Below are 27902 nucleotides of genomic sequence, written 5' to 3'. Positions count from 1 at the left end.
ATGCACCAGCTGGCTGCTGCCGGTCGCGGGCGTTTCACAAAAGGAAGTTCCTGCCCCAGGACACGACTTCCTGCAGCCCCGCCGGCCAGCTGGCCCCCAGCCACTGTCCCCCGGCTAATGTCCCATGGCCCCTGGGTAGCATCCCTCGGTGGGGACTGTGGGACGGTGCTGGAGCCCCAGGCCGGTGCACGGGCAGACAGATACCGGGGCTACGGGCAGTAACTTATTTTTTTCCTCTTAAACACTTTACATATGCAAATCCTCATGCTGGCAGGCGCTGCCTGGCTGCTTCCCCTGACACTCCTGAGCCAGAGCAGGGCTGTGCCCGGCCGCGCTGGCCCCTGGTGGCCAGTGTCATGGCGCAGCTGAGGGTCCCATTGCTGCTGCTGTCCCCGTCCCAAATTCCGGGGTGCTTTGGGGGAATTAAAGCAAAGGCCGGAGCGGTGGGGGGCTGGAGGGGGTCCCCGGGAGGCCCTTTGGCACAGGGGCAGGGGGACACAGCAAAGCCCCCCGGGCGCCCCTGCAAGCTGCTTCTGCCGCCGTTGGTCTAGGGGGGTCCCGCATGGCCCGGGGGGGCCCGTTGGGTGCGTGATGGAGACCCCACTCCCATTCGGGTTTGGACCCCCCGGCACCCGTACAGGGAGGTATCGGCCGCGTCCTCTCCGTCGGGGAACCGCGGCGAAACGGGGGGCGGGGCCTTACAGGAGGGGGCGGGACCTCACCGGCGCGGGCAGAGCGAGCGGCGGCGGCAGCCCCGGCTCCGGGAGCGGCACCGGGACGTGCCCCGGGACGGCGGCGGAGGTGAGAGCGGAGCGGAGCCCCGGGGGCGGCTCGGGCCGGCCCCGCTCGGTGCGGCGGCCCTGGCAGCCCGGCGGGGAGGCGATGGCGGGGGGTCCCGGTGTAGTCCCGGGTGGGGTCCCGGCGCGGTCCCGCGGCGGGGTGCCGGTGCGGTCCCGGGGAGGGCACGGTGCAGTGCTGGAGGGGTTCCAGTGTGGTGCCGAGGGGTGGGCGCCGGTGCAGTCCCCGAGGGGTCCCGGTGCCGTCCCGGGGAGGTGGTCCCTGCCGGTGACTTTGCAGGGGCCATGGGGGACCCGCCGCTGCCCACCCTGCCAGCGAGGGCATGGAGCAGCACGGGCACGAGCCATGGGCAGTCACGCTCCCGGAGCAGTGGGCTCCCCAAATCCCACCAGGTCCCCATGGCTGAGGACAGCCACACGGGCTGTGGGACGTGGCTCTCTGGGGTGGGATGCTCTCTGGGGCTGCTCTCACCGGCGTGCCTTGTGCTGGCCAGCCTCGGCACTGGGCTGTGGGAGCTGGCAGGAAAGCCATGGCACATGGGCTAGCCGGGATGCCAGGGGGGATGCCAGGGGGCCGGCTGGCTGTGGGACACCCCCAGACTCCCCAGAGGTGTTTGTGCTTTGTAGGGCCAAATGCTCCGATGCGGTGTGACACAGGCACGGCACATACCCACCACAGTGCCAGCATGGGCCATGGCCGAGTTTCAGCCAGGCACTGCATGGGTTTGCCAGGAGGGATGCGGCACTGGGCTTTGCCAGTGGCCCAGGGCATCCCTGGCAAGGGGGATGTGCTGTCTGGGGCTGCTGCTGCTCCTGCTCTGCTCGGGGCACACTGGGAAGGACGAGGAGTGCCCATGGGGTGGCTGGGAAGTGACAGCCATGTCCCCCGAGGGCTGTGGGAGTGCTGTGATGCTGCTGGTGCCTGATTGCTCCCCCAGCAAGGCCGGCAGTGCTGTGCACCTGAGCTTCCTCCTTCACTGTCACTGCTGGCATCTTCTTCCTCTGCAACAGGGTCTCCCTCGGACAAGCGAAGTGCCTTTGCGGGGGGGTTCCCCCTGTGCTTGCTGCTTGCAGCATGTTTTCCTGCTGGTTTTCTTGGGGACCCAGAGAAAGTGGAGCATTTCCATTTGCCCTGGGCCAGTGGCTGCTCGAGGCAGCTCCACCCTGGCAGAGAGCAGCCAGGGAGCCCGGTGGAGAGCGGTGACCTGGGGCAGTGCAGGGCAGCCACAGGCATGAGGGGAGCCCACAAGCACCAGCCGTGCCAGATGGGGAGCCCCCCGCTGCTGGGGAGCCCCTCCATGAGGAAGGTCCTGCTTTGCAGGATGCCGAGCAGCTCTCTCCCGCCACAATGCTCAGTGCCTGCACCCCTGTCCAGGAGAGGCCTTTTTGGGGAAGGGCTGTGAAGCTGCTCCATGGCAGCCGCTGTCACCTGCCCAAAATTCACCTCCTGTGACTCCTCCTTTCTCTGCACCAGGACATCCCCTTTCCTCCCCAGCACTCCACCATGCACCTTGCTGGGCACCCTGGCATCCCACAGCCGCTGCCCACCTTGGCTCTGCGGGGCAGCGGAGCCCTCTCTGCCCCCAGCTGCACATGGTGCCCCATGTCGTGTGCCAGCGCTGTGCCGTGCCGGTGCCGGGTGGGAGCTGCTGGGAGTGGGGCTCCAGCGGGGCTTTCACCTCTGTCGCAACGGCTTCACTTCCCCTCCCTTGGCTGCAGGATGGGTTGCGTGAAGTCAAAGGAAGCTGACGTCCAAGAGAAGATGATAAAAACTGACCCCGACCCCGACCCTGGCCCCAGCTTCCAGCAGGGCCACTACGTGAGGGACCCCACAGCCCCCACCAGCAGGGTGAGTGGGAGCCAGCAAGCGAGTGGGGGGCATGGGGCTAAGCATCACGGGGGGCTCAGCCCCTCTCTTCCCCATTGCTGCCAGCACCGAGAGCAGGACCGGCTGTGGCGCTGGCAGTGCCTGTGCGCTGGGACAGAGGGCTTGGCGTGGGATGGGAGCCCGCTCTACGCTGGGTCAAAGCACAGAGCAAACCTGATGGGAATCAAGGAGTTACGGAAAAAGGGAGAGAAAAATGAAGGTGTTGGGAGGGGCAGAGAGGCTGGTGCTGGGTGGGCTGCTGTGTTGGGTGGTGCTGGTGCTGCCCCTTGGGTGCCCTCCTGCTGCTGCTGCTGGGGGTTGGGACTGCAGTGGGGCCAAGACCCCAGTGGGGTATGATTCTTTGTCACTCGTGATGTCACTCTGGTTTTTGTCCCACTTTCCCAGAACAATAATGTCCCCAGCATGGCTGTGCTCCCACACGAGGATGGTGGTAGGTACAGGGGGGCTGCAAGTGGGTACATGAGGTGGGAGCGTGTGTGGGGCCTGTGGCCAGGTCCTCTCCCACCTGGGTTGGAGCTGCTGGTCCCAGCAGGATGGGAGCTCTAGGCTTCCTCAAAGGCCAGCCGTGGCCATGGTACGATGAAGATGGAGGCGCTGGGTGCCATGGGGGTCCTGGCTGGTGTCTTGGCTGCACATGGCAGGGGTGGCTGGATGCCCCATCCCAGCACGGGGAGGGGTGCCCACAGAGCTCCCTTGCTGCAGGCTTGGGGGACAGCATGGTGCTGGCGCTCTACGACTATGAGGCGACGCACACTGGTGACCTGAGCTTCCAGAAAGGGGAGCAGCTGATGGTGCTGGAGGAGTAAGTGCTGCCAGTGTCTCCCCACCCCAGGGTCTCCCAAAGGCTTATGTGACCCTGCCGGGTTTTTTTTCTGGAATTTGCCCCTGGAGGAGCTGGTGGTGGTGCCGTGGGCTGACCCAGTGCTGTTTCTATCACAGGTCAGGGGAATGGTGGCGAGCACGGTCACTGGTGACGGGGAACGAAGGCTTCATCCCCAGCAACTACGTTGCCCAAGCCGGCTCACTGGAAACGGAGCAGTGAGTCCGTCCCTTGGTCCCATGGTCTCATGGTCCCCCACCACAGCTGTCCCTGCTCCTGCCCCATGTCCTGCCACCAACCCTGCCCCATGCCAGCCTTAGCTCTGCCAGCCCCGGCAGTGCTTGTTGGTTCCTTTGTTCCTGCCACAGGTGGTTTTTCAAGGGCATCAGCCGGAAGGACGCAGAGCGGCACCTCCTCAGCCCCAATAATGTGGTCGGGTCCTTCATGATTCGGGACAGCGAGACAACAAAAGGTCCAGAGGGGTGCCTGTGGCGTGGTGCCGGGGCACAGCTGCCCTGGGGGAGCCTTCCTTGCCCGCAATTGCCTGGCAGAGGAGCTCGGGAGGTGCCTCCCCAGCCCAGGGGCTGTGCTGTGCTGCAGGGCAGGGACTGGGGGTCCCATGCTCCCACTGTAAGAGTCCTCAGAAGAGCCCATGGTGCTGCCCCGTGTCCAAGCCCCATGGCAGGGACAGGGGGGAAATGTCCTTTTGAGGCTGTTTTCTTTGGGGTGCAGGTGTGGCTGGCCTCATAGCCGGGGCCGAGGGGGCAGTGGCAGTGTGGTGGGGATGGGTGCTGCAGTGATGGCTCTGCTGGGTGATGGCACCACATGTGCCATGAGCACGGGATGGATGGGGACAGCAGGGAGGTGCCCTCTGCATGGGGGCTGTCAGCTCACCACTCCCGAACAGGCTGCTACTCACTGTCGGTGCGGGATGAGGACAACGTGCAGGGTGCCACAGTGAAGCATTACAAGATCCGGATGCTGGATAGTGGTGGCTTCTACATCTCCCCACGCAGCAGCTTCAATACACTGCAGGACCTGGTCCAGTACTACAAGGGTGAGCCCTGGGGTGCCTATCCCCCCCCATCCCAGACCCTTTGCCCCTGCACCCAGCTCAGCCACGGGTGTGCAGAAGCTCTTGCCTGTCACTGCTGGGCTGCTGCTGTGGCTCGGGCTGTGATGAGCAGCAACTCCCGGCGCTTCCCTGGCTGCAGTGGCTGGCTTGCTGGCCATCACAGCTCTGAGTGTCCCCAAACTCCCCCTCCCTGGGTGGGCCAGTGCCCTGACTGCGCTAGGGCAGTGCAGTAATGCCAGGCAGGGCAGAGAGATGCTGGCGGGGCCAAGCTGCGACAGCCGGTGTTCGATGTGTCCCCACCATTTACGGTGGGGCATGTGGTGCCAGGATATGCCCCACGGCCACGGAGGCTGCCATGGGCTCTGCTTCAAAGTATGAAGCAGCTGGTGAGACAGGCTGGCTGATGGCTCTGGCCGCTCCCCGCAGGGCAGAGCAACGGGCTGTGCCAGCAGCTCACCCACCCCTGCTGTGTGCCCAAACCGCAGAAGCCCTGGGAGAAAGATGCCTGGGAGATCCCTCGGGAGTCGCTGAGGCTGGAGAAGAAGCTGGGAGCCGGGCAGTTCGGGGAAGTGTGGATGGGTGAGAGCGAGGGGGAGGCAGCTGGGAGGAAGATTAAGTTGGTGGTGAAGGAGAAATGGTGAGGGGTGGGAGATGAGGTGGAGGGATGGCAGGGAAGGAGTGACCTGGGGGAGAGGAGCATGGAGAACTGGAGGTGGCCCTGGCCTTAATGCAGATGCTGCTCGGGGCAGGGTGCGTGGGGACAGCCCTGGGCTGCACATGGTCTCCAGGCCTTGCACAGCTGCTCCGGCTGCAGGAATAGGTGCTTTGGCTCCAAAATCCAGTGCTCCCAGTGCCTGGGAACTGGGCAGCCTGGGAATCGTTTGTTGTACCATCCCCCAGCTACCTACAACAAGCACACCAAGGTGGCGGTGAAGACAATGAAGCCAGGCAGCATGTCCGTGGACGCCTTCCTGGAGGAGGCGAACCTGATGAAGACGCTGCAGCATGACAAGCTGGTGAAGCTGCACGCAGTTGTCACCAGGGAGGAGCCCATCTACATCATCACCGAGTTCATGGAGAAAGGTGCCGACTGCATCCCTGCGCGCTCGCCGTGGGCCAGGCTAGGACCAGGACCTGGGTGCCCCAGAGATGGTGCAGGATCAGCCCCTCCTGCATCCCCAGGCTCGGCCATGGGCTCTGCGCTGGCTGCTGGGACACTGGGAGCAGGGCTGGATCCTGCCTGTCTGAGCGCCCTGGGGCAGGGTGCTGGGGGGAATACGGTGGTGGCCCTGGGAAAGGGAGGGATGGGGGCTGAGAACAGATGAGGAGGAACGCTCCGCAAGGCAGGAGAGAGCCTGCACTGGGGCTTACACCTCTGCCTGATCCACGGGAGCAGGATGGGGGTCAGGTGTGTTTCCTGACCATGTCCCCACATCTATGCTTGGCTCCCTGGGACCCTGTGATGCCCCGAGGGTGGGCACAGGCTCCAGCTGAGCTGTCAGCCCTGGCACCCTTCCCTGTCTGCAGGGAGTTTGCTGGATTTCCTGAAGAGTGAGGAGGGGAACAAGCAGCCGCTCCCGAAGCTGATCGACTTCTCTGCCCAGGTGAGGAGGTAGCCGACCTTTCCCAGCTCCCCACTCTTGCTCCCCCTCGCTCCTGAGAAGGGTGAGCGAGGGGGTCAAGGAGTCCAAGAACTGACTTGGGATGGGCTCAGTGCCAGCCAGGAGCCTGGTTTGAACAGGCAAACACTGGGGGTGGCGGGGATGCAGGGAAGGGGCCGGTGAGGCCTCCCTGTGGCACTGCCCTCAGCCCTGTGGGCAACCAGCCACTCACTCGCCACCCTGTCCCAGCGGCAGGGGCAGGTGTGTGAGAAAAGCAGAAGTGCCGTGGCTTCCTCCCAGTAGCATGTTGGCTGCGGCATGCAGTGGCTAGCCTGCGCCCAGGCCCTGCCCCACCGGAGCTGCACAGAGCACGGGAGGTTTTGCCAGGCTGCTCCTTCCAAGGAGCCAGGAAACCTGCATCTTCTGAGGCCGACGTGGTGTGTGCAGCCCTTGCAGCCTGTGGTGCCTCTGTGCTTTGTGGAAGTCACAGGAGTGAGGGTCGGAGATGATTTCACTGCTCTCATTTGCGTGGTCCCTTCTCCAGGACATGCCAGTGCTGGTCAGTGTTGCTCACCTGAACTTGCCCCCTCCCAGCAGCAGCCCTGGCAAAACCATCGATTTCTGCCCATCGCTGCTGATGTGGTAGTTACCAGCACACACCGCGCTCTGGGTGACAGAGCCTCATCCGCAAACTCGGCCAAAGCCCCCCAAAGCCTCACGTGGCCGCATGCCCACGCTGTGCCACACACCGGCACGGCTGCGGTGCTGCGGGGCAGCGCCTGACGCCAGTGGGGCTGAGCCCCTGGGCAGGACCCACCCACAGCTGTGGCAGCGCTGAGCTTCACGGGTTTAATAGGAAATCTACACCCCAGTTTTGTTGCTTTCACAGTGCCTGGAAGCCTGAGGTGGGCATGGTTTCTAGAAGAGAGCGTAGCATGTTATGTTACCCACATGCCTGTGGGAGGTTTGTGGATCATTAAAATCATCTACCTGCCATAGGGCTGTCAGGGGCTGAGGGAAGGCAGCTGGAGAGGCAGGAGGACTCGGTGAAAATAATTTTGGGGGTATTTTCAGGAGCTGATTTTGAGTACCGCTGCGCATGCTACTCTGATCTATCTTCGTATGTGCAACCACTGTCTTGTCCCTGCTGCTTCTGTAGTGTCCCCAGATGCTGGCCAAATCCAGAGACTCTGATCCAAGCTCGGTACCTCTATGAATTATTTCACTGAGATACCTGAGCAGCAGGAAAGTCAGGATGGGAGCCCAGACCCCAAGGGCTTAGACCAGGCCACTGGCTACTCCAGCTGGCTGTGCCAGGGTCTGCAGATCAGCTGTGCACTCTTGCATGCCATCTGTTCCCAGCAAGCTGGCTCTTGCAAGCTGCCCGGCTCGGCTCGGTAGCTCGGAGGGGCTCGAAGGGGCTGCTTTCTGCAGCGCTGAGAGTGAAGGCTGAAGTGCTTTCATGTGCAGGCAGCAGGCAGGCAGGCAGGTAGCGAGCCTGGCGCCCAGGCTTGTGCTGGGGCTGAGTCACTGCAAGCAAAACTGTATCTGCGGTCATGGAAATAATCCTTCCGCTCTTGCAGTGCTTGTTTACTTCTGTATTTTGTGTGGAGAGCTCTGTGAGAAACTGCAACTCGCCCCGGCCCAGCTTGTGCGGTGGCTCCGGCCCCTTGCCCTCCTGGACGCTGGTAGCATCCAGGCACGGGATAATTTGGCACAAAGCTGGGGGTTGGTGTGACCTCTCCAGGTCATCTCTGCGCTGATCGGGGCTCATACCTGCACACAGCCACAGCCACTGAGCGCTGAGGCTTCAGGAGACAGATCTGGAGATGGCATCTTCAGGGGTTGTCACAGCCATCCTGCTCCCAGGCAGGACTGACTCTTCACAAACTATTCTTGAAGACCTCAGGCATCTCCCCACCCTCCTCGGGAGACTGTGCTTTTCTGTCCTCACCAAGGAAGCGCTGCAATGCTGGCCAACCCTCACTGCAGCAATTAGTCATTTTGTTGTTCCCTTGGTGCAAGGTGAGGATAATTTACTCCCTGCTTCTCTCAAGCTGTGGTTGATGTTATTTGGAGACTGGTCTCACCTCTCCTCTGCACAGAGAATGATCTACTCCACTTCTGCATGGCTACGACTGAAGCAGTTACACCCTGCCCTGCAGTCATCCACTGACACTTGCCTGTGAGCATGTCAGCTCCACTGACACTGGTTCTCACTGCTTTTCTCACACAGGCACTTAAAAAGGGCCATGCTGGGCCGGTCATCCCAACCCTGACCTCTTCTGCCAGGGATTCCCTGTGCAGAGCGCGGTTCCCACACAGAGGAGTCAGTCACATCTCCTGCTGTGACTCAGCCTCCTTTTATCCCCTTTCCAAGCGCTGGCCAGAAGCTGTGAACCTCTTTCCATTCCTGGTGACAGCTGAGTTGCGGGGATTGTGCTGTTTTGAACAGCCTCTGCATTTTTCTTTTTCCCCTTTTTATAGATTGCAGAAGGAATGGCTTTTATTGAGAAGAGGAACTACATCCACAGAGACCTGAGAGCCGCCAATATTCTGGTGTCGGCAATACTGGTGTGCAAGATTGCAGACTTTGGGCTGGCCAGAATTATTGAGGACAACGAGTACATGGCCCGGGAAGGTGCGGGAGCTGCTGGGGGCATCTGGCCGCTTTCTGAGATGGCGAGGGGTTGTGAAGCCACTAACCAGGATATAACCTTGGTGGCAAGGCCCCCGGGAGGGACGTGGAGTGTAAGAGGGAGGGAAGCTCCTCTCATTTGCATCGCTTCATATCTTCCTCTTCTGTTTGTTTCTTGTTCCCCATGTTTCACCACCGGTTTCTCAGCATTTGGGTTAGAGCTCATGTTTCCCATTGGCTTTCTTTGTCCAGGTGCCAAGTTTCCCATTAAATGGACTGCACCAGAAGCCATCAACTATGGATCTTTCACTATAAAATCAGATGTCTGGTCCTTTGGGATCCTCTTGACCGAGATCATTACCTATGGGCGCATCCCATACCCAGGTAAGGAGGTGAAATGCCTCCTCTAACATGGTTCCAAAAGATGTGCTCCACCTTCTGGGCCCCATCCATGGGATCTGTTTCTTCATGAAGTTAGATCTCTGAAAACAGAGGGAATGGTGAGAAATTGGAATCTCACACCGGGAGCAGGGTTCAAAGTTGGTGGCACAAGGTCTCAAGACGGCAATTCTGTCAGGGAGCCATGGAGAGGAGCCCAGAGCACAGGATGCTCTCTGAGCAGTCTGCACTACTCGTTTAGCTACGTCCAATGTTTGGACAAGAGCTCACCTAGGATGGATGATTAGGAGGATTTTCTCCCTGGGAGTCCTCAGTGGACACCAGCTGTTTTCAGTGATCTGAAATTCATGCTGACATGACATGGGCTCCCTCTTCTCAGTTTCCACAAAGCAGAGCTGGGACGTTTCCTCTGGGGAACCCACAAAATGGGTCCAGGTAGTGACGACTTTGGGGTGCCCGCTGCTTTGGGGAGAACGGCAGCTGCTCTATATAGTGCCTTGGGGTTGATCCTGCAAGGAGGTCTTGAACTCCTCCAGCTCCATGGGAAACCAACAGTTGTCAGGATCTCTAAAAGACCTAGTCTCTCTGTTTCTAAAATAAAGATCATGTTTCTAACATGAAAGTGTAACTGACTGGCCCCAGGCTGGGCTGCACAGCCCTGGGAGAGCGTCTATTGTACACCCCAGGTTCCTGGCTCACAGGTTTGCAGCACAGCACTAACCCCTGGCTTTCTGCCTCCTGTGGATTAAGCGTGTTTGGAAGGAGTACATCAGTTCAGGGCTGGTAGCTGGGCCAGGTGTTTTTGGCAAATCTAAATCATCATCTTCCTTAGGAACCACCCTGTATTTTGTACTAATTGTTACTTTGGTACTTTTTTTCAATAGGAAATTATTCTGTACAAGAAAACTAAACATTGCCACAAACCAGGCATGAAGGATCTGGGGTAGCGTAAAGGATTGTTCTGGAGGGTTGGTTCTGCCATCACACTACCTTATTTTTATTGGGAGGAATGGCTTATTAAAGACTCAGCAGATGGAGAAGTGTAGCCTTTATTTTTTTTTAATTTTATACAAAACGATTCTAATTCCCATCTGATCTGCTCCACTGGAGTACAAAACTGCATGCTACAACTAACCCAGCATCTCAGTTGGCTGCATGTTTCCCTGACCAGGAATAGCAGTTCCCCCCTCCCAACCCCTCTAACCTGCCCTTTTTCTTCCTACTGACTTTGTCCAAAGGGTGGGTAGTTTTGGGCTTGGGGTTTTTTTTTTGCATTTAAAGACATCAGTGATAAACCATTAAATGTTCACCTGTCCTGCCCTGTTTCTCCAGGGATGTCTAGCGTGGAGGTGATCAGGGCACTGGAGCACGGGTACCGGATGCCCCGCACAGAGAACTGCCCTGAGGAGCTGTATGACGTTATGATGAGATGCTGGAAGACCAAACCAGAGGATCGTCCCACCTTTGAGTACATGCAAAGCATTTTGGAGGATTTCTTTACTGCAACAGAGAGCCAGTATCAGCAGCAGCCATAACACAGGAAGCTTGGTGAAAACAGCGGATACCCTGCACTATGCATGCCATGTTAGCAGCAGTGAGCATATGCACCCTGCTCTTCCCTGCCCCACTCGTGATCTGCCTGCGCACACCTTCCTCTGCCAGCCTGGCCCAGGAACCAGAGCCTTCCTGGTGTGGCTGGGCTGGAAGCGGGGGCACGGGGAAGCCCTCTGGGGCTGCCAGATGGAGGGAGAGGTTACCCAGGGCTGTACCTTGTGCCTTTTGTGTGTGCCTGAGTGTCTGCAAGGCAGCTGCTCTGGGAAGCGCTGGCTGGCTGGTAGTTGCGTGCACCAGCAGCACCACAGAAGGAGGGCTGGGTCTGTTTCAGCTACAAAGAAAAAAACCCAGATTATTACTATTTGTTTAATCCTTGTCATGGTTTAACCACAGCTGGCAGCTAAGTACCACACAGCCACTTGCTCACTCCCCAGCCCACCCCTGCGGGATGGGGAGAAGAATTAGAAAAAAGGTAAAATTCATGGGTTTGAGATAAGAACAATTTAATAATTGAAGTAAAATAAAATATAATAATAATAGTAATGAAAAGGAGAGAGGAATAAAACAGAAAGAAAGAAAAAAAACCAAGTGATGTATAATACCATTGCTCACCTCTGCTGACCAATGCCCAGCCAGACCCCCAGCAGTGATCGGCCCTCCCCAGCCAGTTCTCCCCAGTTTCTATACTGGGCATAATGTTCTATGGTATGGAATAGCCTTTGGCCAGTTTGGGCCTTCCCAGCCTCTTGTGCACCTGCTCACTGGCAGTGTGTGGGAAACGTGAAAAGTCCTTGATTTAGAATAAGCATCCCCAGGTGCTTATGTAGAACAAGCATCCCCAGGCCGCTGCGGCCCGGCAAGAAGCCCCGTCCGCTCCCAGCCGCCATTTCACCTCGCCTGGGGGTACCGGTGGTATCGGCAGCGGGCCCGGTGTTCCCTGCACGCACACTTTATGTTGTTATTTTTTTAATTATGGGTCATTTGGGAAAAAAGCGGAAGTGGTTTGGTTTTTTTCCAGGTTGCCCTGTAGCCTCACAGCAGGGAGCTTCTGGGCCTGTCACTGGATTTTCCTCATGCCAAGAAGCAAACACGGTTGCTTCCGTACCTTCCGTACCAGCTTTGGAAGCGTCTTTTTGTTATCAATAAAGTATTTACAAACCCCTGGTCTTTTGGCCCTGCCCCACGCTCCCCGGCCCGGCCCCCGGCCCGGCGGGACCGGGCCCGCCCGCCCCGCCGCTTCCGCGCCCGCACCCAACATGGCGCCCGCGGCGTCGCGCCCGTCCTCCGCGCGCAGGCCGCTGCCCTCAGCAAAGATGGCGGCGCGGACCACCCCTTACCCCGGCCGGCTCCGCGGGGCCGGCGACTCGCTGGGGAGCGGAGCGGAGGCCCCCGGCCCGCCCCGCCCGGCAGCAGGGCAGGGCTGAGCACGTCCCGGCCCCGGCGCCGCCCCGTACCGGCAGCAGGGAGCTCGGCCGTCCGGCCCAGCCGCGGCCGCTGTCGCCATGGCGATAAGCCCCGCAGCCAACCGTGCGCCGCTTCCGCTGACGTCCGCCCCGACACGTGGATCCAAGATGGCGGCGTCGGCGGCAATGGTGAGTGCGGCGGCCCAGCCGCCCGGCCCGGCCCCGGTGCGGCCCCTTGGCCCGGCCGCCTCCTCCTGGGACGTGGGGCGGGCCCGGCCGGCCCGGGCAGGCGGCGCGGGGTGCGGTGCGGAGGCTCCGGCCCGAGCCTGCGGGGCACTGGGAGGGACGCGGCGCCCGGCCCGCGGCCCCGCCGGCCCCCGCCCCGCGGGCTGCGCCGGGCCCGGCCCGGGGGAGGCTCCCCGACCGCGCCGGGGGCCTCGTAGCCGCCCGCGTCTCCGCGGGGCGACCGGCGGTGTCACCGGGGGAGGAGGGCAGGGGCGGGACAGCCCTTGGGGCCCTGCCCGGCGGCGCCGCGCTCCCTCGGCAGCGGCCCTGGCTCCGTGTGCGGGGCTCCGGGCGCTGGCGGGGCCGAGGGACGCGGGGCCGGCCCGGGGGCTCTGCCGGCCTCTCCCCCCTCGGCGCTTCTCTCGAGGCAAGCGCTGGCTGGAGCCGGGTGCGGGGCCGGGTGCGGGGCTGTCGCCCTGGGTGCGGTTTGCACGGGGTGATTCTCGACCCGGGCTGCGAGTGGCCGTTTTGCTTCCCCGTGTCTCCCCGTGTCTATTCTTGAGTTATTCCCGGAATCCTTGGACAGCCGAAGATGTTTCTGGTGGGAATTTGCAAAGGCAGGCGAGCATCGGTGCCACCTCACGGAGAAGAAAATGAGCTGCTGAGATGTTCATTATCTGCCTGAAGTGTTGTAGTAGAAAAATGGACTTTTCTCCTTGCTTTCACAGAAAGATATTTCCTTGATAGTGTGGTGTAAGAATAGCTGCATGAATAAATGATGTGTGCTGATACAAAGGTCGCTGTTGGCCAGGGAGGGGGATGTGAGGTGACTCATGTAGCTTAAAGATTGACAGAAACTGGAATGGAGATTGGAAGAGCGGAGGTTTTCATTTATTTTGTTTTAAGTATCTTCATACTCTGCTGGCTTTCCTCCCAGGCAGGGAGGAGGGAGTATCTGAGTTGGCCTTGAGAGCTGAAGATGGTCCTGCTGGGAATTTCCTTGTAGCCTTCTCTTTCATAAAAGGCAGAGAAGACTGCTAACAGCTCTCCTGGTGTCAAAGGAGCTCTCTGAAATCAATGTGAATGCAGCACTTGTCTCCTATCGAAAGGCTTTCAGTGACTCCTCCAAGTGCAAGGGTGAGCTGGGCAGAGATGCAATAAAGATGAGCTTGTCCAAACAGTTGTTAAGGACATCTAATGAGGCAGCCCTCGAAAAAGGGGGGCAAGTGTCAGGCTGGCACCTCGAAGGGGGTGAAGAGCAGGTGCTGTTAGCACTGTGCATGTCCTGTTAATGTGCCTGAAGGTAGAATAAATGTGGGAGAGAGCTTTGATTTGCTCTCTTACATGTGGTGGTTTTTTCCTCCCACGAAGCAGTGGGTTATGTCTGTCTTCCCTTTCTGTAACCATATTAAAAAGTTTTGGTAAGTGGAACAGGGTATCAGAGCTTTGTGAATCCAGCTGGACAAGTGGCTCAGCATAGCTTGTGTTTTCCCTGTTTTTCTTTGAAACTGTCTTTGAAAGTTAAAACCTCTTGATTATGGCTTTTTGATGTCCCTCTTGCCCTTCTGTGCAGAAAAGAGGTGGGACGATGTCCATCATTTTGTTCATATGATATCCATCATTGTTGCTTCCTTTTCCTTCCTTTCAGCAAATACTATATTGTGGTCTTAAGTTTGCATGGATTATGAAACTGTAAGATGTAAACCAGCCCTAGTACAGTATCAGCTCTATTAAAATGCTTGCGGGATGCTTGAAATTGCTGCTGCTGTTCAAAGTTTTTTTCAAGCTGTCAGTCTGTAGAAAATAATTGCCAGCAACCTGGGCAGGGATGTCCTGGACTCAAATGGGCCAGCCATGGGCTCTCTGGGTTAGGTTGGAGCGTGTGGCAGAGTGCCACAGGGAAAAACTTCTTGTTGGCTTCTCTTTGCCCCTTCCCTTAAATAAATGTTGGAGTTCAGACCCTGACAGTGGTGGCTTCAGGGAGTGCAAGCCATAGGGAAGCACACACATGTGCCTGGTAGTGGCATAAATGCATGTTGTAGGGTCTCTTTGTGCTTGCTCAAGCTGGGATTTGGCTAAACAATTCCTGTGTTTTCAATTCCAGTGTGTTCTGTAAACTTTGTGAATTTGCAGAAAATGGCAGTGTTATTAAAGTAATTCTAAGTGAGGTAAATCAGAGAAACTGTGTCCTGGAATTGTTTGTAGATATCGTCTGGTGATAATTACCCAGAAATACATTCTCAGAGAGGGTTTGAGTGCAAACTTCCGTTCTTGTTGCTGCGCACAGGACAAGAAATACTGTTAGAATGTCTGCAAGGAAGGTTTGTATTAATTTATTCTTACAGTGAAGTGCTTCGTTCTAAAGGTAATGATAGGAACAGATTTTCAGAACCTTTCAGGAGAGATCCCACAGACTTTAGAGTAGTTGCTGTTGCCCTTAGAGGACAGGAGTGCCAAGTTATGTGCTGGTGGGGAGAGCGGCTGCCGCCACTGCTCGGAGGGGTGGTTAGTGTGGCTGTGCTGGCAGCAGTGCCAGCTGGTCCCGGGGTGACGTGCTCTGCTTGCTCTGTGCTATGATTTCCCCAGGCTACTTTCCACTGGTGTGAGAGAGAAATCTGAGTGTGACTTCTGCCAGGGTGCTGCATGCAGAAAGAATATAGTGACATTTGAAATAGCCACACCCCCACACCCAAGTCTATTTCCCCCGGTTTTGAGAGAAAGAAGTTTGCTTTCCTTCAGCAGGCTCTTTGCATGTGATCGATGACTTCAGTGTGAGTAGTGCTGATTTGGGGAACAGGGGCAGGAGGGGTTGATTGTGCTTCTGCTGTTACTTCTCTTATTTAGGTCACACCCTCCTAAGAAAGGCCCTCTTGCAAGTCTGTGTCTGCCATGTATGCATATAGTAAAATAACAAGGTTTAGTCAGTTATTTTGCAACTGGGTTTTTCTTGATCTGGAGTTGTGCATGTTTATTGTGCTACTTGTTGCTTTGTTGAACAATTTCCTGGCATCTCAGATGCAAGGCTGTGATCTGAGAGATTTATTTTTTTTGTGCATATGTTTTGAAGTGTAAATAATTGGTAAAGGCCACGAAAGCAGTGTCTCTCCTGTCTGCTGGAAGTCTGTGCCTCACCAGGGCTCTGTGACAACTAAAGCAGAGCTCCATCCTGTGAGTTTTAACTTTCCATAGGAGATAACTTAGCTTGCAGGCATCTCCCAAATGAGATGATTGCCTGGCCAGGCCCATGAGTTATGCAGATGTTTTGGCATGTGTCCATGTTGTCATTGCTAAGCTGCTGCCTTCATTTGGACAAGATGAAGCACATCTGTCAATGTGAAAGCAAAGATCCTGATAAAGGCACCTGGCTTCAACCTGCACGTGCTCTGCTGGGTGTGAGCTGCTGGGTTGGGAAACTGCGCTGGGCATTTCCTTCAAACTTCACTTCCCAAGCTCCCCCCACCTGTTGCATACCAGCGTTCCCATTTCTTGCTATAAAATGTTTTTTTCCTGGCAAGGCTTTCCATAGTCTCCCTCTTGTTTTCCTGTTCCCTGGTGCTGCCTGAGTCATCGTCATCTGTATGCAAAGAGCCTGATTTCTGCCAAAGGTGTCATCAAAATTTTCACCTTCTCCATGCTTGCATGTCTCCTGGGCACCTTCCAAAGTTCGTCCTTATTTTGTTGTCTCGCAGGCTTTTCAGGGCAAGGATGGCACTGGTGTATTTTTTGTTTTTATTAAGTAATATTGGCTGTGTGTCGGGCACTTCAGTGACAAACAAAGCAAGCAAATTGCTGCAGGGTGCTGGCTGCTGGAAAGCATGTTGTAGGACAAGAGTGCTGTTTCCTTCCAGTGCTTCACCTACCCAGGGACTACTTGGTTGGAGAGTCACAGGGCACTCTTTTACAAGATCATAGAAGGCAAAATTCAGTGAAGCACAGAAAACAAGCCCCGCATTGTTTCAAGGTAGATTGGTATTGAAGTCCAAGCAATTTTAGAAAGAGTGCTTCCCCGGTTCCTTCCCAGATGAGGCTTTTTGCCTGCATTAAGCTTTGCCTAGAATAGATCTGAAAGTCTCCCTTGTACACAAAAAAGATATAGCTGATAATTTGGAATTAACACATTTTATGTAGGTGCCTAGCATTTGCATCTTAAATGCATTTTAGATTTTTCAAACCCCCAACTTTTATGACTTCTTTATTTCATCCTGCTCAGTTCCAGTAACTCTGGATGCTCTGTTAGCCCTTGCTGGTGTCTGGGCCAAGTGTACCTTACTAGCCTCAGAATAAGGTGGAAAGAAGTGTGGGGGCAATGAATGCAGATTATCTTTTTTTTTTCCAGATTATTTTTTTCCCCTGACCTGACGAAGGATCCCTGTGATAGAGCTGCTATTTGTCCACACCTGGCTTGTGAATGTGAAGCTGTTGAATGTTTCCTCTGGTGCTGGGTGCGTGCTGACCATGCCCCAGTGCTGTGCTGAGAAAGGCTGTGGCTTTAGCAGCCCATCCCTTCCAGGCGGGAGGAGTGATGCTGCTGGCAGTGCCCTGGGGCTGTGGCTGTGCCCAGAGCTCTGGCCAGCTGCCCTCTGGGTCCTGGATCCCAGCTCCCCTCCACCTTCCTGGTGGATCACTGCTGATGGGGAGCAGCCGTGCCAGGGCTGGCTGTTTGGGACAGGCTCTGCGGGCAGCTGCTGGGAGCCTGGGGCTCGGTGTTCTTTCTCCTTTGCTGCTTGTGGTATCGGTCTTGTGTCCATGAGGGAGCCTTGCGTTTCATTCCCTCATGGCCTGCCCAGACGACGTTAGTTGGTGGGAGGGTAGTGCTGAACCCTGGGCAGGCACCGGGCTGGTGGTGGCTCTTTTCAGTCCAAGCCCATCTTGCTTGGTCAGTCTGTTTACTCTCCCTTTTCCCTTCTATATTTGTCTTCCCACCCCTGATTGCAGAGCTCCTGCGTGTGGGTGGAGGGGCAGCAGGGCACAAGAGAGCGACTCTGCCTGCCCTGCCTGAGGACGTGCAGTGGAAGGCAGCAATTGTGTTTGTTGTGGCTGCAGCATTAGCTCAAGAGCTGTCCCAAACCAGACTCCGGGTTTTGTGTGGTTTTCCAGTGGTACCATACAGGGAGTTTAGGAGAACGGGCTGAAGCTAGTAACAGTAGAGCTGATATTCTAATCCAGCTAATTACTAATACTTTTTAAAGCTTGATTTTCATTTCACAGCCTTCCTGCTTGCACTTGAGCTGGGCTAGGTTACCTGAAGTATTGGTAGGGACTGGGGAGGTAGCAGAGTCTGTTAGAGGGTTTGCTGCTGCAGCCGGCGTGCAGGGTCTGGCTTGTGTTGGAGTCTCCGTGGAACTGATTGAACCTTCCAGCCTGACCCATCTCCTTGCTCCCTGAAAAAGGGATACTTTTTGCCATGTGACTGAGCAGTGTTGTGGCCAGGAGGGGCGACGACAAAAGATTGGAATAGGAGGGACTGGTGATGTGACCGTCCCTTTGGATGCAGCCAGCGGTTAGTTTGGTGTCACTCCTTACCCTACACTTACTCTACTGCAGGCAGCAGTGTGTGACCATCAGTCCACAGTGGCTACTGTGCAGAGCTGACAGAAACCCAGTGCCAGGACTACGACCCTCTTCTCTAGTAATCCATGGAGTTTTCTAACACAGGGGTGTTAAATGGGTGGGAGTAGAAAAGTCAGATGACAGCCTGCTAGGTGAAGCCTGTTACAGATAAGAAATGCGTTTTTCTTGTGGCTGAGCAAAGCCAATGTTTTCCTAATTGCAGAGGAAGAGACAGAGATGTGCAGAGTGAAGTGATGAGAGTCGCAAAACAAAGTTAAGAATAGCTTTTCTGAATTTAATTTGTGTTTAATCGCCTGACTGTACAGCCTTTCTAAGTCTAGGATGAACACTTGCAGTATTGTTGTCAATCTCTAATGTTCCCACATTTCTGTTGTATTTTAATGGGTTTTCTTATTTTTGCAGGAAAGGCTAAGGTATACACTCATCTTGCTGTTGCTGCTACACAGCACAGACTCTTTCTATGTACCTGGTGTGGCTCCTATCAACTTTCATCGCAATGATCCTGTAGAAATAAAGGTAGGATGAACTTAGATGGAGCTGATAGTCTGTTTGGTATGGGTTTTCTTGTGTTTTGGTTTTTTCCTTCTTCGTATCGTAGCAGCTAAGTGGGACTAGAAAGTCAAATTTGGGGATCCTGTTATAAAATATCTGCCCCCAAAATTTTACTATTTTTCACGTTTGTGTAGGGTGTAGGGGATGAGCAGCCCTCAAGTGCTCACTGGTGCTGTTGTACGCTGCAGTTGGCAACATGAGTTTCTGTCTTGCATATCTTCTGCCAAGTTTCTTCAGCAGTTTCACCAAAGTCCTTAAGATGTTGCTGTATTTGGGGAAAAAGAGCTCTCTTTCTCACTTTAGCTTTGAAGTGAATTTAATCAGAGATCTGTCTCCAGCATTATACTGACTCTCAAAGTGCTTGTTGAGGGTGGGCCTTTAGGTAGTGGGTGAATGGTAGAATGAAGAAGTGGTTTGAATCAGACCTTTTCAATTTTCTCTTCTACTTAGTTTGCTCATGTTGTGTCTTCAAGTCAAGTGAAATCCATGGCAAGCCTTTTCCAAGTGCAGGCATTTGTCCTTGAGCGTTGTACATCTTACAGTCCAGGCTGGCTGAAGGGCTGTACCTGTGCAGTATTGCTGATAGTGAACGACGGAACTGCTTCACCCGTACAGGAGGAAGCCAGGCTTGGTTTCCAGACATCAGCAATATATAGCCTATTTCATTTATTTTTCTAAAGCTGTGGCTTCTGTCTCAGCAAAATCCAGCACCCTTGGGGATGCTGAGGTTGGCTGCTCCCATATGAAGCACAACACAGTTTTCTCTTCAGCCACAGGCTGCCAGATGTAGGTTATTTTTAAGCAAACAAGACTTGCCTGTGGCTACAGTAAGCTTCCCAGAAGAAGGGGGTATTGGAATGACTGTTCTCAAAGGGATTTCATGAGCCAAATGCTTCCTCAAGTGATAAGGCAAGTCAGCAGGTTTGCCAGCGCTCTTCCAATAAATGAGCTTGGCTGTGTTACAAAACACTTCTGGTTTTTGGAGCAACTGTGGCCTTGGCTATCATGGTATATCTCCACACTTCCCTTGTGCCATGTGATTTGTGGGACCTCTCCAGAAATGTTTGGGTTTTGTCACCATCCGTTGTCTTCCCAATCTGATGGCTCTTTGGCTTTCCTTGCAGAGGTGAAAATTGCTGAACTGTAGGTCCAGTGTGACATGATTTATTTATTTATTTGAGAAAATAACTGCAGTCTTGTATGAAATGTGTGTCTCGAATCTCTTTTGAGCTCTTTGTTGTTTCTTAAGACTCCACTGAGTCATAAATTTGTGAAACCAATCCACCACGCTTCTTTCTTCAAGTGTTTCACTGTTTGTGATTGAAATGCTACTAAATCGTAGTGTAGAGAATGTACAACTAGGAATTGTGCAAAAGGAAAGAAAGCTGCAGCTCTCCCAGGAACATCCGTCTTGGTTTTTTTAAAATTTTTTTATGATTTATTTAACAGCTTCCAAAAGTGACCTTTATGGGAGGTGTCTTGAAGTAAGCTTCAGCTTCTGGCTGATGCTGAGAGGACAGGAAACTATCAGAGTTCTTTCATGGGAATAATCCTTCCATTTTTCCTCCAGGCTGTGAAGCTCACCAGCTCACGAACCCAGCTACCGTACGAGTACTACTCATTGCCCTTCTGCCAACCCACCAAGATAACATACAAGGCTGAGAATCTTGGTACGTATCTGTTGAACAGCATGTTCCCCAGCAGTAAGTGGGCTGCCATTAATAAGCTGCGTGAGGGGGGTATGTTTACAGGAGTAAAAGCAATTGCAAATGTCATCTCTAATAAACTGCTTGTGGAGAGCCTACTTCTTCTAATTTGTTATATGCTGGCTGTTTGCAAACTAGGATGTCCATATATTGGAAAGAGGAAATGCCTTTCCTGAAGGAGGGCATATAACCTGCTTTATAAATAGTGCTTGATACTTCCAAGAAAATAGCTAAACTGTCCTTCAATCTTACCCTTGCTTGTGGTAACAAAGGGGACTTGCTGTTGTCACTCCAACTGTACAGTGCGCTGCCAGCCCAGTGGTAGGATCAGTGGCGAGAAGCCTGGCCGTCTTCCACCCTGCCCTTATTTTCCTGTTTTCCAGGTGAGGTTCTTCGGGGGGACCGAATTGTAAATACCCCTTTCCAGGTTTCCATGAATGTGGAGAAGAAATGTGAGGTTCTGTGCAACTTTCCCAATAAGCCAGTGACTCTGACGGTGGAGCAGAGCAAGCTGATCGCTGAGAGGATCAGGGAAGATTATTATGTCCATCTGTGAGTCATCTCAAGCATGGGTTTGTGTCAGGGGGGTTCTGTGCTGTGGACAAATTTGATCTGAAATCTGTGTTTTCAGCATTGCTGATAACCTCCCTGTGGCAACACGGCTGGAGTTTTATTCCAATCGTGAGGAAGAGGAGAAGAAGAAGGAGAAGGATGTGCAGTTTGAGCATGGATACAGGCTTGGATTTATGGACGGTAACAAGGTAGAGACTGCAGATGCTGTCTGAGGGGTACCTGGAAGAGATCTGGGTGTCTGTCAGAGGTTGTCGGAAGTCTACCAGAGAGCATCGGAATTAGGAATGCAACCAACGGCTTTTATAAAGAGTGGAAATATGAGAGAGAGGTCTCTTATTGGAAGAAGGGGATGGGTGCTAGACTACTGGTACGATAGCCAGGAGTCCTAGCTTTGGCTTGCTGTGTAATGTCAGACAAACTCATGCAGTCATTTCCCCTCAGCAGAGCAAAGGCAGTGTACCCCAAAGGCTAGCTCGTCTTTGACAGTCTTGGAGCATCTTGTATTTAAAAAAAAAATAAAAAAAAAGTCAAGTGTTTACTGGGGGAAAAGCTGCTTAAGTTTGCAAATGGAAACATAGCACGTGTGTTCCTGGCAGGTATTTTCCATGATTGTGTGCCCTAAGATTAGCTATTTGATTTAACACACATTGGTTCATCATACTCAAGTGTTCAGTGCCACACACAGCTCTGATCTCTTGAGCCCAAGTTCTTACGGGTGGATGAACCTGCTGTGCCTGCTTGGGGTCATTGTACTTTGTTCATGTAAGAGCCTTTTGAAAGCACAAGCTGAGGACAGCTGTGGGGCCCCACAGAGTCTGGGGAATGTATGTCTGTCTGGGAGAAAAAGCAGGCAGGAGACTCGGGGTTGTAGCTACCATGGTCTTTCCAACCTAAATTTGGTGATTTTGCTGCCACTGTTTGAGATGTGAAATATAATGGTATTTTCCATGCCAGAAATAGACCAAACATTGTCCCTGATGCTTGGAGTGGTTGAGGCATTAACCTTTTCAATGTCTCTGTTCCCTTCTCTTATTCTTTTAGCCTTGGAAGGTGTTAGCCTGATCTTGCTCTGTAGCACAATGCATGCAGGAACAGTTGGAGTCTAGTTTTCTTCACTGAAGCTGCTTTCTGTAGTTATTGCTTCTCAACTTTGCCTGTCCCTTCCTTGGGGCGCTAACACTTTATTTAATGTCAATCTATTTTAGTTCTACCTGCACAACCACCTCTCCTTCATCCTTTACTACCACAGAGAGGATGTGGAAGAGAACCAGGAGCCCACCTACAGGGTTGTGCGTTTTGAAGTGATTCCCCAAAGTATTAAACTGGAAGGTAAGATCCTGTTAGGGAGGGGACTGAGGGAGAAGAATCTCTTGTAGGGCAAGGGGTTGAATGCCGCTGATGTAGCAGGTTGCCAGGTGTTGCTTCCATTATAGTCTTGGGGCACAGAAAGGAGAGAGTCCAAATTACAAGAACAATTAACCCTTTTGTTATTAAGGAAGAACCAACAGTAGAGAGAGAGATCCTTGAAATGCAATCCAGGGAAAATTAATTCATATAAAAAGATCAGAGTTTGACATGTTTGGGGTTGGATTTTTTTGCACTGTGTTATGTAGCATGAAGAATGCATGGCACCTAGCTCTTGTTGGGGCCCAGATCTCCACCACTGGGATGCTGTGTGCTAGTCCAGAGACCCACAGAATGTTTGCAATTACTCTAGGGGGATTGAATTTTAGAAATAATAATTAGGGGAAAAACACTCCTACCTCAGTAAGCCCAACATGAAACAGGTGTTTGAAGGGAAGCTGCTCATCATGTGTATCATGCTGTGCAACTCTGGCAGTGGCAGGCTCTGCTGGAGAGGTCTTCTCAGCGTATCATGGAACAGAGGATTTTTTTTGTGGTCTGGATCCTCTGCTTCAGAGCCTCTGGCTTTTATCCTTCCAGTTCAGGGAAGCCCTATGCACAGCTTTCCTTAAAGTTTGCTAATGGTGCTCTGCTTCCAATGGGAAGAATAGTTTTGCAAACTGCGAAGCAGGTGAGAAAGGAATGAGGGCTTCCCCTGCAGTGTTTGGAGCAATTTCAGCTCGGCACTTTAAAGGTACCTGGGGCCAGGATGGGCAGTCGGGGAGGTGGTGCCTGAGGGATCAGCTGACCTGGTGTGTGCAATGTCTTCCCTTACAGACTTGAAGGCCGATGAGAAGAGTATGTGCACCCTGCCTGAAGCTACGGGTTCTGCCCCTCAGGAAGTAGATCCTTCTAAAGAGAACCAGTTGCTCTTCACCTACTCTGTCCACTGGGAGGTGAGTGAGTAATGGGAAGCTGGCTGGCAACTCGCTACCCCTGGCTGGCTGGCAGTTGGTGCTCCAAGTGTCTGTCACAGAGGTGGTGTGGAAGACGTTGGGAATGTGCTGATATACGAAGAACTTTCCTGTTCTTTCAGGAAAGTGACATTAAATGGGCTTCCCGCTGGGACACCTACCTGACCATGAGCGATGTGCAGATTCATTGGTTTTCTATCATTAACTCGGTTGTGGTCGTCTTTTTCCTTTCAGGTGAGTGAGGTGATGAGAAGAAAGCGTTACCATTAATCTGCAGGGAACTTTCTTTAAGCCTCAGCTGCAGATGGTCAAGGAGGATGTGGCCACGTCTGAGCCTGATCACAAGGGGCAGGAAATGAACATTAGCAGATAAAATGTCCCGGTTCAGGCAGCACTCTGTGGGGTCAGACAATTACCCACTTCTGCTCTCCGTCTGGAGTAGCTGAGGGAGTAGAATGTGGTTAATGCAAATATGCATGTCCATACTTAAGGAAAAAAAAAACCCCACAAACCCCAGAGGAAAGCCACAGTGCCCCATTCCTGCTGGAATACTACCTTCCCTACTTCCTGGGGTTTTGTTTCTGTCTTTGCTGAAGGCTGAGGAAAATGGCTCAAGGCTTCCTCTCCTAGCCAGAACTGTGTGTTGGTGGAAGCCATGTAGTTGCATATCATAAGAGTGGCACAGCCATGTGGGAGCCTCTTAAGTTAAACTTGACTTGTGCTTTTTTCAGGTATTCTCAGCATGATCATCATCCGGACGCTCCGGAAGGACATTGCCAACTACAACAAGGAAGATGACATTGTATGCATTTGTTCTTGGGGATGGGATCAGACAGGGAGGGAAGCACAGATGAGGAGAGATCTAGTCTAAAGACTTGGATGTATTGTCTCTTTTCTTGCCCTTGTTTTGCTTTGAGCCCTGAAGATGGGAGGGGCAGTACTGTCCTGTGCTGTCGCAGCACCTTTGGCTGTCTGTGTACGATGGCAGAGATGTCTTCAGACCTCAGTAATGACTGCAGACAGTTCCGTAAATGTGTGCTGTGTGCACTGGCAGTTCAGGTCTGAACTGCTTTAAGGCCAGGAGGAATGAAGTTTCTTAACTAGAATGATAAAATTCTGTAGAAGAACCAGATACAGAGAAATTAACCTCTTGGGCTGGCTGTGGTAGGACCTTAATTTCCTCTGGTGTATTATATCTACGTTACCTTTTTATACTCTTGTTGCTACAGGAAGATACCATGGAGGAATCCGGTTGGAAACTTGTGCATGGAGATGTCTTCAGGCCTCCACAGTATCCTATGATCCTCAGCTCTCTCCTGGGTTCTGGAATTCAGCTCTTCTGTATGATCCTGATTGTCATCTGTAAGTGGCAGATGTTGCACAGGGTGGCTGTAACAAGAAGCAGAACGATGCTCAGGGGTGTTTGTAGCTCCCGTTGGCTTCAACCTGTGCTCACCTTAGCTTGAGTGAGGTCGCATAAGGCTCCTTCCTGCTGCAGGGCTGACCAAGGCAATAGGCCTGTGCTCAGCATTTCAGAGTTTCTAGATAGCATTTCCCAGCTATCTAGAAGGCATCTTTTTGTGTTTATATTTCCTGTTATCCAGATAGGAGTCCTGGGTGATAGTGGGCTGAGAGACTTTTGCACATGTGTGTCTTGCCTTCTGAGCTGCACCTGCTCAGATCTCTGGGGAAACTGAGGCCAAAGCATGGTCCGTAGCTTGAGATCAAAGCTGTGGCATCTCTCTGGCTGGTGCTGGAGGCTGAGGATGCGTTATGCTTTGAAGGAAATGAGGTCTGTGCAGAAGGCAGAGATTCCAGGCAGCTGTGATCTGCATATGGGACGGGCCCCTGTTCTCCAGATGCGGGCTCACACACGTAGGTCAGAGCCGCTGTTCTTTGTCCTTCTTGCCCTCCACAGTTGTTGCTATGCTGGGGATGCTGTCGCCTTCTAGCCGGGGTGCACTGATGACTACCGCCTGCTTTCTCTTCATGTTCATGGGGTAGGTGCCTCCACTGCTTCCCGCAGCGGTGCTGTCCTGCCTGCCCCTCCTCTCCCTCTCCCCAACAGTGAAAGCTAATTTTCTTTGTCTTGGCTTGTCCAGGGTTTTCGGTGGATTCTTTGCTGGCCGCTTATATCGGACTCTGAAAGGACATCGATGGAAGAAGGGAGCCTTTTGTGTGAGTATCGTAGTGTTCTGTCCTTTTTATCCAGGTTTGATGATGGCGAGATACGTGGATAAGCTCCATGCATACTTGTGGGTAGCTCTGGTCACAGCCTGGCTGTACTGCGGAGATCTGGTGCGGATTGAGTCCTTGTAGCTGTATGTGGAAGGGTGAACACCAGAGCATGTACTGTGGTAAAGCGAGAGGATTGTTTGAGATCCTCCCTGCAGGCCACCCGCTGTGTATTAGTGCTGCAGCAGAAGGGATGCTTCCTCCATGTGTGCCTTGTCGCAGCAACAGACTCATTAATGAGAAACATCTGGCTGATTAGTCACGTGTTTTCTCTTAACCTGTGATTGCTCTTGCAGACAGCTACCCTGTATCCGGGTGTCGTCTTTGGTATCTGCTTCATCCTGAACTGTTTCATCTGGGGGAAACACTCCTCTGGGGCGGTAGGTACTGCCTTGTGCTGGAGCCTGCTGGGTGGGAGGAGGGGGACTGGGCTGGCGGTGGCTTGCTTAGTGTCCCAGTATCTTTCTATATGTGGGTGTCAATGCAGTGGTTGACTGGAGCTTTGGTCTGGCTGGTGACTTCAGTCTTGGGCAGGTGAGCTGTCAGCCTCCCTTTTGTGACTATTGGTGTGATTCCAGGTGCCTTTCCCGACCATGGTGGCCTTGCTCTGCATGTGGTTTGGGATCTCCTTGCCCTTGGTCTACCTGGGTTACTACTTTGGATTTCGCAAACAGCCGTATGACAATCCTGTACGGACAAATCAGATCCCCAGGCAGATCCCGGAGCAGAGGTGGTATATGAATAAATTTGTTGGGTGAGTGAGTGTCTAGGAAATATGGTGAGTTCAGCCCCCTCCCCTCAGTCTCCTTGGGTCGCTGAACATCATCTTCTGCTGTTCTCTGGACACAGACAGATGGCAAATGTGTTTCTTCAAGTAATGTGATATCAGAGACAGTCTTTATAATTGTGATGCGGAATGGCTGGTGCTTATGAAAGTGGTATGTGCTCAACAGTGGGAGCAGCTGTGCCATTTACTCTGTGAGATTTATTCTAGTAATCTGGAGCTGTAGAGCTTTGCTAGGAGCACTCTGTGTGGTTACAGGGGACTTGTAATGGCCAGACAGTTATATTGTGCTGCTTATGATTTTTTTTTTTTCTTGCTCTATAGGATTCTCATGGCTGGTATTCTGCCTTTTGGAGCTATGTTCATTGAACTGTTCTTCATTTTCAGTGTAAGCATTTAACCCACTTTGCTCCTGAATAGGATTCCTCTTGTGCCAAAGCTTTTGAAAGGGAGGGGGCTTCCACTGGAGCACTCCCCTATTCCTGTACCTGCAGAAGGGGCCAGCAGGTCCTCCCCAGGCTGCTTGGTGTTGTTTCCAGAGAGGACTGGGATGTGGGTCTCTTCAGACTGTCCTTTAGCTGAAACCACCTGGAGGTGTCTATGGGACTCTCCTTGGTGATTTGAAGGATGGTGGTAAAAGTGAAAGCTTACTGTAACCTTATGTCAAGGAACTGTTCCAGCTGCTGCCCATTTTTCCCCTTCTGTGGTCAGGGAGGCATTTGCTGTTCCATTGCTAGGGAGATAAAGGGGAATGAACAAACTGCCTCAGAGCTGTCTTTGGGCACCTTTTGCAATCTGATTCTTCTGAATTAACCTGTGAAATGCGTTAGATCTGCAATTTCATCTACATGAGGCTGAGGGGCATCTCGGTTTTCCTTGGGTGAGCTGCTAGAAGTTAGTCTCATGTTCACCAATTGATCACAGTAGCATGGAAACAAATTTCTGCTGTGTCTTTGTTTCAGGCAATCTGGGAGAACCAGTTCTATTACCTTTTTGGCTTCCTCTTCCTGGTGTTTATAATCCTGGTGGTATCGTGCTCCCAAATCAGCATTGTCATGGTGTACTTCCAGCTTTGTGCTGAGGTGAGATTTCCACATTTGTAGTTTCGGTAGCTCAAGGTACTTGCTTCTGGAAAAGCACAGGTCACGTTACTGCTGCTGCTTGGCAGAAATCTAGCATGGCCCAGCTTCGCGAGCGTGATTGCTCCGAGTGCCTCTTGACTTCAATGAGAATTGTAGCTACTTGATTATCTGTGAGGCTGGGAACTATGGTTTCATACAAGAAATTCTGCTGGGAGCAGGGTATTTCGAGCTGATAACTGTTCCTAAAGAAACTGACTTCATTCCATCCACATAAAAAATGAAACACAGGGCCAGAGGTGAGCCATGCTGTTCGGCAGCAGGTGCTGTGATACTGACCTGGCTTTGTTTCACTGTCAGCTTTTCATCCTCTTTGTTTGGAAACACTTCTGTGACAAAGTAGTGCCCCAGCCCCAAACTGTGGTTCTCCTTTGAAGGAAGAGAACCTGAGATGGTGATGCAGGAAAAGGAAGCCTGTGGGATAATGAGGCTTTTCACCCTGCCAGGATTACCGCTGGTGGTGGAGGACCTTCTTGGTGTCTGGAGGATCTGCCTTCTACGTGCTGATCTATGCCATCTTCTACTTCGTAAACAAGGTATTGTTATTCCTTCCGTATGAAAGTGCCACATTTCTAGAGGAGATTGTGGGATTTGGGAAAGGAAATGGTGAGACTGCCTGGTCCT

At 53.3% G+C, this 27902-nt stretch overlaps 2 protein-coding genes across 4 annotated transcripts in view; both read left to right on the top strand.

Moving 5' to 3' along the window:
- The first annotated feature begins 722 nt into the window (after nucleotides 1–722).
- Nucleotides 723–11163, top strand: HCK (HCK proto-oncogene, Src family tyrosine kinase). 3 transcript variants are annotated; one of them, XM_037403048.1, is made up of 13 exons: nucleotides 723–801; nucleotides 2517–2646; nucleotides 3070–3115; nucleotides 3388–3487; nucleotides 3625–3723; nucleotides 3874–3977; nucleotides 4413–4562; nucleotides 5007–5159; nucleotides 5481–5663; nucleotides 6108–6184; nucleotides 8669–8822; nucleotides 9072–9203; nucleotides 10551–11162. In XM_037403048.1, the coding sequence occupies exons 2-13, from the start codon at nucleotides 2518–2520 to the stop codon at nucleotides 10751–10753; spliced, it is 1530 nt and encodes a 509-aa protein (XP_037258945.1). In that variant the 5' UTR covers nucleotides 723–801; nucleotide 2517; the 3' UTR covers nucleotides 10754–11162. The 3 variants fall into 3 exon arrangements, with proteins under 3 accessions (XP_037258945.1, XP_037258947.1, XP_037258946.1); XM_037403050.1 differs by lacking the exon at nucleotides 10551–11162 and adding an exon at nucleotides 10103–10534; XM_037403049.1 differs by lacking the exon at nucleotides 5007–5159 and having other exon boundaries at nucleotides 10551–11163.
- Nucleotides 11164–12259: 1096 nt separating this feature from the next.
- Nucleotides 12260–27902, top strand: part of TM9SF4 (transmembrane 9 superfamily member 4) — an 18134-nt gene continuing 2491 nt past the window's right edge. Inside the window, exons 1-17 of the mRNA XM_037403405.1 lie at nucleotides 12260–12364; nucleotides 18374–18487; nucleotides 20094–20193; nucleotides 20613–20781; nucleotides 20861–20990; nucleotides 22008–22131; nucleotides 22984–23102; nucleotides 23243–23354; nucleotides 23852–23922; nucleotides 24350–24482; nucleotides 25039–25120; nucleotides 25223–25298; nucleotides 25652–25735; nucleotides 25934–26109; nucleotides 26464–26527; nucleotides 27102–27221; nucleotides 27725–27814. Of these exons, the coding sequence (XP_037259302.1) occupies nucleotides 12275–12364; nucleotides 18374–18487; nucleotides 20094–20193; nucleotides 20613–20781; nucleotides 20861–20990; nucleotides 22008–22131; nucleotides 22984–23102; nucleotides 23243–23354; nucleotides 23852–23922; nucleotides 24350–24482; nucleotides 25039–25120; nucleotides 25223–25298; nucleotides 25652–25735; nucleotides 25934–26109; nucleotides 26464–26527; nucleotides 27102–27221; nucleotides 27725–27814 (1854 nt within the window). The 5' untranslated portion in view covers nucleotides 12260–12274. The remainder of the gene's footprint in view (nucleotides 12365–18373; nucleotides 18488–20093; nucleotides 20194–20612; nucleotides 20782–20860; nucleotides 20991–22007; nucleotides 22132–22983; nucleotides 23103–23242; nucleotides 23355–23851; nucleotides 23923–24349; nucleotides 24483–25038; nucleotides 25121–25222; nucleotides 25299–25651; nucleotides 25736–25933; nucleotides 26110–26463; nucleotides 26528–27101; nucleotides 27222–27724; nucleotides 27815–27902) is intronic.

The sequence above is a fragment of the Falco rusticolus genome, chromosome 10 (assembly GCF_015220075.1).
Source record: "Falco rusticolus isolate bFalRus1 chromosome 10, bFalRus1.pri, whole genome shotgun sequence".
Classification (NCBI taxonomy): Eukaryota; Metazoa; Chordata; class Aves; order Falconiformes; family Falconidae; genus Falco; species Falco rusticolus.
Note: the sequence above shows the minus strand (reverse complement) of the source record. Positions and strands in the feature narration are given on the sequence as shown.

Bases quoted from the DNA above. Each gene is read 5' to 3' on its own strand.
- HCK (XM_037403048.1), top strand. From the start codon at position 2,518: ATGGGTTGCGTGAAGTCAAAGGAAGCTGACGTCCAAGAGAAGATGATA. The intron at 2,647-3,069 runs GTGAGTGGGAGC...CCACTTTCCCAG, and splicing joins CCACAGCCCCCACCAGCAGG to AACAATAATGTCCCCAGCAT. The intron at 5,664-6,107 runs GTGCCGACTGCA...CCCTGTCTGCAG, and splicing joins CACCGAGTTCATGGAGAAAG to GGAGTTTGCTGGATTTCCTG.